At 43.1% G+C, this 12,364-nt stretch overlaps 1 protein-coding gene across 1 annotated transcript in view; it reads right to left on the bottom strand.

Moving 5' to 3' along the window:
* Positions 1-5,850: 5,850 nt before the first annotated feature.
* Akirin1 (akirin 1) overlaps positions 5,851-12,364 on the bottom strand; it is an 18,907-nt gene continuing 12,393 nt past the window's right edge. Inside the window, exons 3-4 of the mRNA XM_013016972.1 lie at positions 8,146-8,217; positions 5,851-7,373 (exon numbers count right to left, since the gene is read on the bottom strand). Of these exons, the coding sequence (XP_012872426.1) occupies positions 7,363-7,373; positions 8,146-8,217 (83 nt within the window). The 3' untranslated portion in view covers positions 5,851-7,362. The remainder of the gene's footprint in view (positions 7,374-8,145; positions 8,218-12,364) is intronic.

Here is a 12,364-nt window from a genome sequence, read left to right as displayed (position 1 = left end):
AACTGAGCTTTTCTAGGGCAATGACTAACATGCTTAGCTTGGTCTGCTAAGAGTAGACCTCTCTAAAGAGCGCTTAAAATGATTTGAAAAGCCAGATGCCAGTGGCTCACGCCTGTAATCCTAGCTACTCAGGAGACTGAGATCTGAGGATCATGGTTCAAAGCTAGCCTGGGCAGGAAAGTCCATAAGACTCTTATCTCCGGGCTGGGAAGATGGCTCGGTGGTAGAGTGCCTGCCTTGCATGCCTGAGGCCCTGGGTTCGATTCCTCAGCACCACATAAGAAAAAAGAAAAAAAGCCGGAAGTGGCGCTGTGGTTCAAGTGGTAGAGCGCTAGCCTTGAGCTGAAGAGCTGAGGGACAGCACCCAGGCCCAGAGTTCAGGCCCCACGACTGGACCCCCCCAAAAAAAGACTCTTATCTCCAATTAACTACCAGAAAACCTGAAGTGGCACTGTGGCTCAAGTGGTAGAACACTTACCTTGAGCTGAAGAGCTGAGGGACAGCACCCAAGCCCAAAGTTTAAGACCCTTGACCGACGACCAAAAAAAAAAAAATCTGAAAGTAGTTTTTAAGGTAGTACAATGAACAAAGACCAGCCACATATTTTTTGCGTGCCAGCACTGGGGTTTGAATGAACTCAGGACCTCATGCTCTTGGTCACAGCTAACACTTGAACCAGCCTCCAGTGTTATAATCTAATTCAGGCACCTAGCTACTATTCAGCATTGCCATTTTATTCTCACATTCAAATCTTGGATGTTACAAATTGTTTACTAGTTTTCCCATCTTGTCTCACAAGAATTTTAAGCTTTGTTCAGTTATTTCTTTTTATGCTGTGACTTGAACTCAGAGCCTGGGTGCTGTCCCTTATCGATTTCACTCAAGGCAGGCACTCATCCATTTAAGCCACAGCTCTACTTCTGAATTTTTGGTGGCTAATTGGAGAGGAGTCTCAAGCACTTTCCTGTCCAGGCTGGCTTTGAACTATGATCCTCAGATCTCAGCCTCTTTAGTAGCTAGGATTATAGGCGTGAGCCACCAGCACCAGGAAGTTACGTTATACCAAGTAGGAGTTCCCACAGAACTTTAATTCATTGACTTGTGTATGTAGACAGCATATAACATGTAATGAAGAGATCCACTGAAAGTGATCAGTGAATTGATTCATCTACTGTTTCCTTATTAAGACTTAACTGGTGGGGCTGGGAAGGTAGCTCAGTGGTAGAGCGCTTGCCTTGCATGCATGAGGCCCTGGGTTCGATTCCTCAGCACCACATAAACAGAAAAAGCCAGAAGTGGCGCTATGGCTCAAGGGGTAGAGTCCTAGCCTGGAGCTGAAGAGCTGAGGGACAGTGCCCAAACCCAGAGTTTAGGCCCCATGACCGGCAAAAAAAAAAAAAGACTTAACTGGTGATACATCTGCCTCAGCTATCACACCTAACTTGAGTTTTTGAGATTTGATGTTGATGGGGAGGGGGAGGGGAATACTGTAAAGTTGAAAATAACTATCTTCAGATCTAATGAAGTCCATTATAAAGAAATCTGCTAGCAGGGTGCCAGTGGCCCACACTTGTAATCCTAGCTACTTAGGAAGCTGAGATCTGGGGATCATAGTTCAAAGCTAGTCTGGGCAGGAAAGTGAGACTCACATTTCCCATTAACCACCATAAACCCAGAAATGACACTGAAGCTCAAAGTGGTAGAGAGTTAGTCTTGAGCAAAAGAGTTTAGGACAGCGTCCAGGCCACAAATTCGAGCCCCATGATCAACAAAAGGCCCTATTTTATAGGTTCACAGTAACAAATTACCAACATAGCAGCGATAAAAACTTCAAAGCTACACACATCTAAAGACCATTCCTTTAACAGTAATACTAGTCCACCAACCCTTCATATTAGGCAGATAAAATCACATACCATGTAAGATTTGCCCAACTTCTTTTTCTTACTGGTCCTGGGGCTTGAACTCAAGGTCTGAGTACTGTAACAGAGCTTTTGCTCAAGGCTATCTCCACTTCTGACTTTTTCTGGTAGTTTATTGGAGATGAGTCTCATAGACTTTACTGCCTGGGCTGGCTTCAACCAGCAATCCTTAGATTTCAGCCTCCTGAGTAGCTAAGATTACAAGAGTAAGCTACCAACAAGTTCTTTTATTTACCTGTTCCTTGTTTTTTTTTTTCCTGGTTGGTCATGGGGCTTGAACTCTGGGCCTAGGCACTGTCCCTGAGCAGCTAGGATTGCAGACATGAAGCACCAGCACCTAGCCTACTTACCTGTTTTTGTGGGGAGGTAGGTTATCAGAAAACATAGGCAGTTTCACTGTAGCTATCAACTACTTAGCTATACCCTGTAATCTAATTCTTGAAATCAATACTGCCTCAGGAGCTTTGAACTTCCCTTTTGTCCTCTGACCCAGGCATAGACAACTTTATTCCTTTTATACTTAAGATATTACCGAAAGTTGAGTGTCAGTGGCTGACACTTGTAATCCTAGCTACTCAGGAGGCCAAGATCTGAAGTTCGTGGTTCAAAGCCAACCCAGGCAGCAAACTACTTGAGACTCTAATCTCCAATAAACTACCCAAAAAAGCTGGAAGTGGAACTGTGGCATAAGGTAGAGTACTCACCTTGAGCAAAGCAGCTTGGGGACAGTGCCCAGGCCAAGAGTTCAAAGTTCAAGCCCCAGAATTGGCAAAAAAAAAGCAGGGTGCCGGTGGCTCAAGCCTGTAATCCTAGCTACTCACAAGGATCGCAGTTCAAAGCCAGCCCGGGCAGGAAAAGTCTGTGGGATTCTTATCTCCAATAAACCACCAGAAAACCGGAGTGGCGCTGTGACTCAAGTGGTAAAACGCTTGCCTTGAGCTGAAGAGCTTAAGGGACAGTGCCCAGGGTCTAGAGTTCAAGCTTCAAGGCTGACAAAAAGAAAAGAAAAATACTGAAAAAAGGCTAGCAACTCGAATTTAAATAGTTTTTTTTTTTTGATCAGTTGTAGGTTTTGAACTCTGGACCTGGTTCCTGAGCTCTTCAGCTCACTTGAACCACAGCACCACTTCCGGTTTTCTGGTGGTTTACTGGAGATAAGAGTCTCGCCGACTTTCGTGCTTGGCTGGCTTTGAACTGCAATCTTCAGATCTCAGCCTCCTGAATAGCTAGGATTACAGGCATGAGCCACCAGTGTCAGCCAGAGAAGCTTTTTAACTATCTCACTAGGCAAAACTATCTCAAGGCTGGGCCCAGTCCATCATTATAGGGTTTTTGTTATTGTTGTTTCTAACAGGTTTTCTTCTTCCTTCTGCAGAATTCTCCACAGGACAAAAGACTTCCTTACCTGAGAAGTGCCCTTATCATAAAATCCTAGAAATTAAGATTGAGGAAAATAATTATTTTGCTAGTCTGATACCTACTACATACCAGGTCTCCCATTTTCCAGCTTTTCTCTGGATTGTAAATAATAAATAAATGTACAGTTTACACGTGATGTCCAAATCTAGCCAGTGTTATTTTACCCTGTGGCCTCAGGAGGCAACCTTTTCATAGTGCAACAAACCAACAATATTTCATATATAAAGCAAGAGGGTGACATGACAGAAGGTTTAATTTTTTCTTAAAAGAAACCCACTATATACTTATTATAATGTACTGTGTGATTTTTTTCTTGTTTCTTTTATATGTTCTTTTCTCATGGTATAAACCCTGTTTTCACTGTATTAGATTCTCATGCCCTGCATCTTGTATATACATTCTTCTAATTTGGGGACTAGAAGGGAAGTAACAAAATGCTGAAATAAGGATACAGATTGACCCATTGTAACAATGAGATGTACAAGACATTATGTTGAAAACGAACTTTACAGCTTCAGGGGATGGGGGGAGAAATTGGGCAGGTGAGGAGGGAAGGGATGGTAGGGGGAAAAACAAAGGAGGGGGTAAAAATGCTCAATAGAAAATATACTCATTACCTTACTCATGTAACTGTAACGCCTTTGCACAGTATCTTTACAATAAAAAATATACATTAAAAAAAAAAACCCACTATAGCCAAGTATAGAGGTTATGCAGCTATAAATCCCAGCTATGATAGGCATAACTAGGAGGATCGACATCTGAGGCTCGTCCCAAATAAAACTCTAGACCCTATCTGAAAGCTCACTAAAGCAAAGAAAAAATAAAAAAAAGGGCTGGAGGCATGGCTCAAACAGTAAAATACCTGTCAAGCAAGCATGAAGACCTGAGTTCAAACTCTAGTACCACTAAAAAGACAAAAAAAGTTTGAGCCAGAGGCTCATGCCTATAATTCTAGTTACTCAAGACCTGAACAGGGTTCAAAGATACCCTACCAACAAAGTTTGTGAAACTCCATCTCCACAATAATCATCAAAAAACCTGGGCTGGAGACATGACTCAAATGGCAGCACACCAGCCAATCAATCTGAAGCCCTGTCTTAAAACACTGGTTATCAGAAAAAAGTGCAATAAATAAATAATAAATGAACAACCCAAAGAAACCAGAGTTTACTTCTCAACAGTAATGGGGGTTGATACCTACAAGAGAAAGTAATATATAAGCCGGGCGCTGGTGGCTCACGCCTGTAATCCTAGCTACTCAGGAGGCTGAGATCTGAGGATTGAGGTTCAAAGCCAGCCCAGGCAGGAAAGACCGTGAGACTCCTATTTCCAATAAACCACCAGAAAACCGGAAGTGGCGCTGTAGCTCAAGTGGTAGAACGCTCGCCTTGAGCTGAAGAGCTGAGGGACAGCGCCCAGGCCCAGAGTTCAAGCCCCACAACCGACAAAAAAAAAAAAAAAAGAAAGTAATATATAGCCAAGTCTTCAATGAAGCAGTCAGCCTTCAAGACTTTTTTTTTCTTGCCAGTCCTGGGGCTTGAACTCAGGGCCTGAGCACTGACCTTGAGCTTTTTTTTGTTTTTTTCCCCTTAAGGCTAGCGATCTACTACTTAAGCCACAGTGCCACTTCTGGCTATTTCTGTTTATGTAGTATGGAGGAACTGAACCCAGGGCTTCATGCATTCTAGGCAAGCACTCCACCACTAAGCCACATTCCCAACCCTGCTTCAAGACTCTTTTTTTGGCCATGGGGCTTGAACTCTAGGCCTGGGCCCTGTCCCTGAGCTTTTCAACTCAAGGCTAGCACTCTACCACTTGAGCCACAGTACCACTTCAGGTTTTCTGCTGGTTAATTGGAGAAGAGTCTCATGGATTATCCTGCCCTGGTTGGCTTTAAACCGAGATTCTCAGATCTCAGCTTCCTGAGTAGCTAGGATTACAGGCATGAGCCTTCAAAACTTTTAAAGAGCCCATGAGATGCCCATCTTGAATCCTCTCCTATCATTGTTCTGGCGTGACTATTCTACTAGAGCCTATAGTGTTATAGCCACTGCTATATATATACATACCTCTTCCAGGAACAAGTGACTACCCTAGGGGGAAAAATGCTTCAAACATGAAGTAAAATCATTGCTTTAATTATTAAAAATTAATGTTGGCGCCAGGTGCTGGTGGCTCACGCCTGTAATCCTAGCTACTCAGGAGGCTGAGATCTGAGGATTACAGTTCAAAGCCAGCCCAGGCAAGAAAGTCTATGAGACTCTTATCTCTAATAAGCCACCAGAAAACTGGAAGGGGCTCTGTGGCTCAAGCGGTAGAGTGCTCACCTTGAGCTGAAGAGCTCAAGACCCACAACTGACAAAAAAAAAAATTAATGTTGGCCTTTTGAAAAAAACCTAAATTTTCAATGCAATGTTGAACTGGTTGAATGCAATACAGAAAATAGTTATAGCAGCTTCACTTAAGTTATCTGAATAAACATTATCACAGTATTAAGAAAGCAAGGTAAACAAATAGCTTAAGTATTTTATTTGTTTGCAACTAAGCTTGTTAACACTATATAATGAAAATGTACAAAGAATAATGTTGCAGTTTTTGGTTAGATTTAAGTCAAAGACATTCATCAATAAGGAATCTTTGAATGTGAACATCCCAGAAATTTCTCTAAGCCATCTGATCAGAACAACTGTCTCTGAATATTACCTTACTTTGGAAGGTATTGGCATACATTTGAATTAAAACTCAAGAATTTTTTTTCAAAATAAGCCGTAATTTAAAAAAACTATTCTATATTCAAACTAAAACAATTTTAATAGAACTTTCCTTTCCAGAAACAATAGCAAAGGAAACAAGGCATTTTGTAAAATGTGGTCCTGAACAAGTCACAGTAAAAAATAAATGCATACTTAACTTCCACCTCCTCAAAACAGAGGCTACTTTCTGTTCCATAGCCTTGGAAACAAGGTGAAGAACAGTCTATAAGCAACTTCAGGCAGGGGGTTGCCAAAACAAAGCTCAAGCAGTTGAATATGGACACCTCAGAAGTTTGGAAGAACCTGACACAAGGATCCAAATTCTATTTTTAATAACTGAAAGGTGAAGTGGCTTGTCCCAAGTAGCAGTGCTGCCAAGGGCCGGGCCCAGCCCAGTGCTCACCTATGTTATGTTCCCGAGTAAACTCTGATGCTCCTGCTCCAGGGGAGACCTTATCTCTGTAGAGGTTCAGTGTCCAGGGAGCTCTTTTGTGAATGAGGTGAGCACAGACTCCACAGGGTATTTTAAGGCTTGGAGTCAAAGTATTTTTCTAACAAGGCTAGCCAGAGTCCATGCGTCCATGGCCTGTCTCCAGTTTGTTCTAATTTCTCACCACGAACTTGTAGATCTAGGACCGAAGACCTTCGCTATATCATCATAATCACATCTAATGTCCACACTAACTTAGGATTCATATTCTGTGCCTGGAAACAGTCCCTGTTTTTAACAATAATACCTACACATAAAACAATCCACTGTTACAACTTATATGGTCACAAAACATTAATGCTCATTTGTAGACCAAGCAAATGTTTTTAACCATAATTGTCGTGCATCAAATTCACAGCCAGAATCCCCAAGATCAAAAAAAAAATCTGCACAATACAAATAATAACTTAAAGCACACATACACACATACACACACTCTCACACACACTCCTTACAGAACTGTGCTTGGGGAAACTCCATTTGTTGACTGCCACTGAAGGCATATTTTGCTAAACTGCTGCTCCAGGTATTTTTGTTTGTAAAATCTATCACAGTAGGGCACAGCTGTTTATTGGATGAGCAGAAAAGAAAGATATGCTTGTGGCAACCAGAAAGTTTTAAGGTCTTTCAAGTTGTATAAAATGGACCTGCAGAAACATTGAAGTGTTCTCAGGATGCAAAGTTGGAGCTGAAATGTGATATCAAACCAGTTGCAAAAAGTGTACAGCAGCCATCTCTTGAGGTCAAACCTGGTACCCAGATATGCAAAAGAGCTTCAGGATACATCTGCAAACAAGAGGACAAGACCACTGAAATATGAAGTGTCATGACTCTCTTTATATTCACTAATAGTAAATGTGATAAACAGCATGAGTCACCAACTAAAAGGCACTAAACTTCAAGAATTTAAGAAACTTGGCTCAAGGTTAGACTAAAACTATTTATAATTGACATTTCAGAATGATTAGAATTAAGGAATTCTGCCAACATACTTAACAAGCTAGTTTAAGGAATCAGCTTCACAGAACTGAACAGTAACTGGAACCATCTTTCTGGAGAAGAGGCTTCAAATACTGGCAGAACCACTGGTGATAATACTTTCTGCAAATAACTTATCTAAGCACTAGCCTTACATACAAAATGGGAGTAGTTCCTTTCTCACATGGTTACACTATAAGAAAATAGATTTGGTGAAGACTTAAAAAGGCTTACTAGGGCTGTGAATGTAGCTTAGTGGTAGAGTGCTTGCCTTGCAAGCATGAGGCCCTGGGTTTGATTCCTCAGTACCACATAAGCAGAAAAAGCTGGAAGTGGCGCTGTGGCTCAGTGGTACAGTGCTAGCCTTGAGCTGAAGAGCTGAGGGACAGTGCCCAGGCCCACGACCAACAAAAGACAAAACAAAACAAAAAACAAAATAGTAGTGCTTGTGGACACTTAAGTACTCTTAGGTATTATTTTACCTCATAGGGGATTTTTGCTATCAGGAGACAAGATATTCCATGTGAAAATCTTGTTCTTAGAACTTAAAACATTTCAAAGAAAAACTTAGCATACTCACAGCTTGTTGGCCTTGTCCCATATCGCCGCATAATCTGATCATGTGTGAATTTCACAAATGACTCATATTGTTCTGTGATAGAAAAAAGGGGGGAAAAAATCAAAGCAAGTATATACTAAGTTGGGCACTCCTAGCTACTCAGGAGGCTGAGATCTGAGGATCAAGGTTTGAATCCAAGTCAGGCATATAGATACCAGAGAATCTTTTTTTTTGGTCAGTCACAGGGCTTGAACTCTGGGCCTGGGCACTGTCCCTCAGCTCTTCAGCTCAAGGATAGCACTCTACCACTTGAGCCACAGTGCCACTTCCAGTTTTGCTCTTCAGCTCAAGGATAGCACTCTACCACTTGAGCCACAGCGCCACTTCCAGTTTTCTGGAGATCAGTTTCATGGACTTTCCTGCCCAGGCTAGCTTTGAACTGTGATCCTCAGATCTCAGCCTCCCGAGTAGCTAGGATTACAGGAGTGAGTCACTAGCACCCAGACCAGAGAATCTTTAACCAGCAAAAAGCTGGAATGGGGCTGTGGCTCAAATGATAGAACACCAGCCTTGAAGGAAGAAAGCTAAGGGACAACACCCAGGCCTTGAGTTCAAGCCCCAGTATTGGCTGCACACACACAAAAGTATGTACTTATCCCCAAGCCTCATTCTTCTAGCAGTTTTCCAAGAATCAAAGAGTCAAGGATGACATCTATCTTCCTACTTTGAGTTCTCTATCCTATCCTCTCAAATATTCCTCAGACATGCCACTGAGATTTGTTGCTTTTAGATCCAAATCCCTGACTCCTAGATTTGTTGTTCACTGATTATCTATATCCTAGCTACTCAGGAGGCTGAGATCTGAGGATTGAGGTTCAAAGCCAACACAGGCAGAAAAGTCAGTGAGACTCTTATCTTCGTTTAACCAGCAAAAAGCTGGAAGTTCAGCCGGGTGCAGATGGCTCATGCCTGTAATCCTAGCTACTCAGGAGATCTGAGGATCATGGTTCAAAGCCAGCCCAAGCAGGAAAGGGTGCAGATGGCTCATGCCTGTAATCCTAGCTACTCAGGAGAGCTGAGGATCATGGTTCAAAGCCAGCCCAAGCAGGAAAGGGTGCAGATGGCTCATGCCTGTAATCCTAGCTACTCAGGAGATCTGAGGATCATGGTTCAAAGCCAGCCCAAGCAGGAAAGTCTGTGAGACTCTTATCTCCAATAAACCACCAGAAAACTGAAAGTGGCGCTGTGGCTCAAGTAGAGAGCTAGCCTTGAGCTGAAGAGCTGAAGGGCAGTGCCCAGGCCCAGACTTCAACTGCCATGACTGACAAAAAAAGAATAAAAAAAAAAAAAAAGCTGGAAGTTGGAGTTGTAGCTTTGAACAATAAAGCTGGAGGGAAGTGCCCAGGCCTTCAGTTCAAGCCCTAGTATGGACCATGCAAGCACAAGCACACAACATCGAATTCCCACAATGACCTTTCTCATGCTGTAACTCTTACAAACTAATGGTCTCAACACAGATTGGTGCTTATGACGATAAGCCAGCAAACTTCACAAATTTCCTAAAGATGATGAAGTTTGAAATGTTTCTTTGCTAAAAATTTCAGTGCATACACTGTGAAATATGAATGGATGGGCTGTGAATGTTGTTCATATAGTAGAGCACTTTCCTAATATTCACAAGGCCCTGAATTTAATCCCTAGCACAGAGGGACAGACAGAAATAAACAGAAAAGCATGAGTGTAAGCAGTAAGATGGCCATAAAACTAAGAGAAAATTTGATATGTGTATGTAACTGTGTAGTAACTAGGTAACTGCAGACAGTTCCACAGAAATATACCTTTTTTTCCCCCTCCTTGGGTGGCTGGTTGTGAGACTTAAGTTCAGGGCCTGGGTACTGTCCCTGAGTTCTTTTGCTCAAGGATAGTGTTCTACCATTTTGAGCCATAGCTCCATTTACATTTGAGTGGTTAATTGGAGGCAAGAGTCTCACACAAGGACTTTTTTTTTGTCGGTTGTGGGGCTTGAACTCTGGGTCTGGGAACTGTCCCTCAGCTCTTCAGCTCAAGGCGAGCGCTCTACCGCTTGAGCCACAGCACCACTTCCGGTTTTCTGCTGGTTAACTGGAGATCAGAGTTTCATGGACTTTCCTGCCTGGGTTGGCTTTGAACCATGATTCTTAGATCTCAGCCTCCTCAGAAGTTAGGATTACAGGTGTGAGGCACCAACACCTGGAAGAAATATGCCTTCTAAGGAAAGAAACTATTAGACAGACAGAAGGTATCCTGATTTCTGTGAACAAGGAAGTGACTTAAGAGTCAGCTGAGGGGCTGGGAAGGTGGCTCAGTGGTAGAGTGCTTGCCTTGCATGCCAGAGGCCCTGGGTTCAATTCCTCAGCACCACATAAGCAAAAAGAAAACAGCCGGAAGTGGCGCTGTGGCTCAAGTGGTAGAGTGCTAGCCTTGAGCTGAAGAGCTGAGGGACAGTGCCCAGGCCCAGAGTTCAGGCCCCACGACCAGACCCCCAAAAAACAAAACAAAAAAAAAGAGTCAGCTGAGTCGGGCGCTGGTGGCTCACGCCTAGCTACTCAGGAGACAGATCTGAGGATCCCAGTTTAAAGCCAGCCCGGGCAGGAAAGAAAGTCAGTGAGTCTTTTATCTCCAATAAACCACTCAAAAACGGGAAGTGGCGCTGTGGCTCCAGTGGTAGAGCCCTAGCCTTGAGCTGAAGAGCCCAGGGACAGTGCCCAGGCCCAGAGTTCAAGCCCCACAACCGACCAAAAAATAAAAAAATAAAAAAGTGTCAGCGGATAGGAAGAAGCCAGATGCCAGTGGCTCTCGCCTGTAATCCTTTCTACTCAGGAGGCTGAGATCTGAGGATCATGGTTCAAAGCCAGCCTGGGCAGGAAAGTCTGTGAGACTCTTATCTCCAACAAACCACTCAGAAAACCAGAAGTGGCACCGTGGCTCAAGTGGTAGAGTACTAGCCTTGAGGTGAAGAGCTGAGGGGCAGCATTCAGGACCAGAGTTTAAGTCCTATTACTGACCAGCCCTCCCCCCTCCCTCAAAAGTCAGCTGATAGGAACATACTGGGTTAGGAGTAGGAGAGGGAATAATTATAGTGTCTTCTATTTTATCAGTATAATAAAGGATCTAGTTAGTCCTATAAGTAAACCTATTTAACTGTGCTTAACCCAACAGGTCCCAGTTTAAAGCAGATCTATGAGTAGGTTCCGATAAACCATGTTGCGTGGGTCACCAGGTCAGTATAAAACATGTTCCCTAAAATCTCTATAATCCCAACACTATCCTCTTTCACTAAACCTGTATTACTTTTGTAGTTTTCTCTTGGTGGTAATGTGGTTTAAACTTAGGGCACTGTGCTTGTTAGGAAGACACTCTACTGCTGAGTCAGACCTTCAGCCCTCTTTAGCACTTGTTATTTTTGAGACATGGTCTCACTTCCTACCTAGGTATATGCCTGGAATAAAATCGGCCTAATTTATTAGGTTCTTATCATTGCTGGGATGACAGGCACATGACACCATGCCCAGCTTCTCCCAATGGGATGGGAGTCTCAAGAAATTTTCTGCCAAGTTGGCCTGGAATCCCAGCCTCCCAGGCAGCTGAGATAACAGGTGCCACAACCACACTGAGGCTAGCCTCCAAACAAGATCCACCACAGCCTCCCAAGTAGCTAGGATTTCAAGTTTAGGCTGCCAGCACCTGGCTGGCACCTGCCTGCACATTTTGTGCATTACTTGCTATTCATTATTCAGATCCTTCCTTTCACATAAAGCTCTTCTTGCCATCACTAATCACCATCTTTGTTCTAGTCTTAGCTAGAGTCTCCTTGCTTTAGTCTATTTTATAACTTCCTAATCACAGAATGCCCAACTTCCCACATCTACAGACTCCCACCAGAAGTCTGAATATGTTGGCAATTCTGCACTCTTTCCAAACACCTTGTTGAGTAGTTAGTACCATATCCCACCATTTTTTTTTTTACCAGCTAGCTAACTCAAATGGCTTACTCAATGCCTGGGTTTATTCATATGGAAGATTACATGGAGAGTTTCATTTATTTATCAGAAATGCAAATCAGAGGGTTGGGAAGGTGGCTCAGTGGTAGAGCGCTTGCCTTACATGCTCGAGGCCCTGGGTTCGATTCCTCAGCACCACATAAGCAAAAAGAAAAAAGCCGGAAGTGGCGCTGTGGCTCAAGTGGTAGAGCACTAGCCTT

Source organism: Dipodomys ordii, unplaced genomic scaffold (assembly GCF_000151885.1).
Source record: "Dipodomys ordii isolate 6190 unplaced genomic scaffold, Dord_2.0 Scaffold33, whole genome shotgun sequence".
Lineage (NCBI taxonomy): Eukaryota > Metazoa > Chordata > Mammalia > Rodentia > Heteromyidae > Dipodomys > Dipodomys ordii.
The sequence above is the reverse complement of the archived record's forward strand: the minus strand, read 5'-3'. Positions and strand labels throughout refer to the sequence as shown.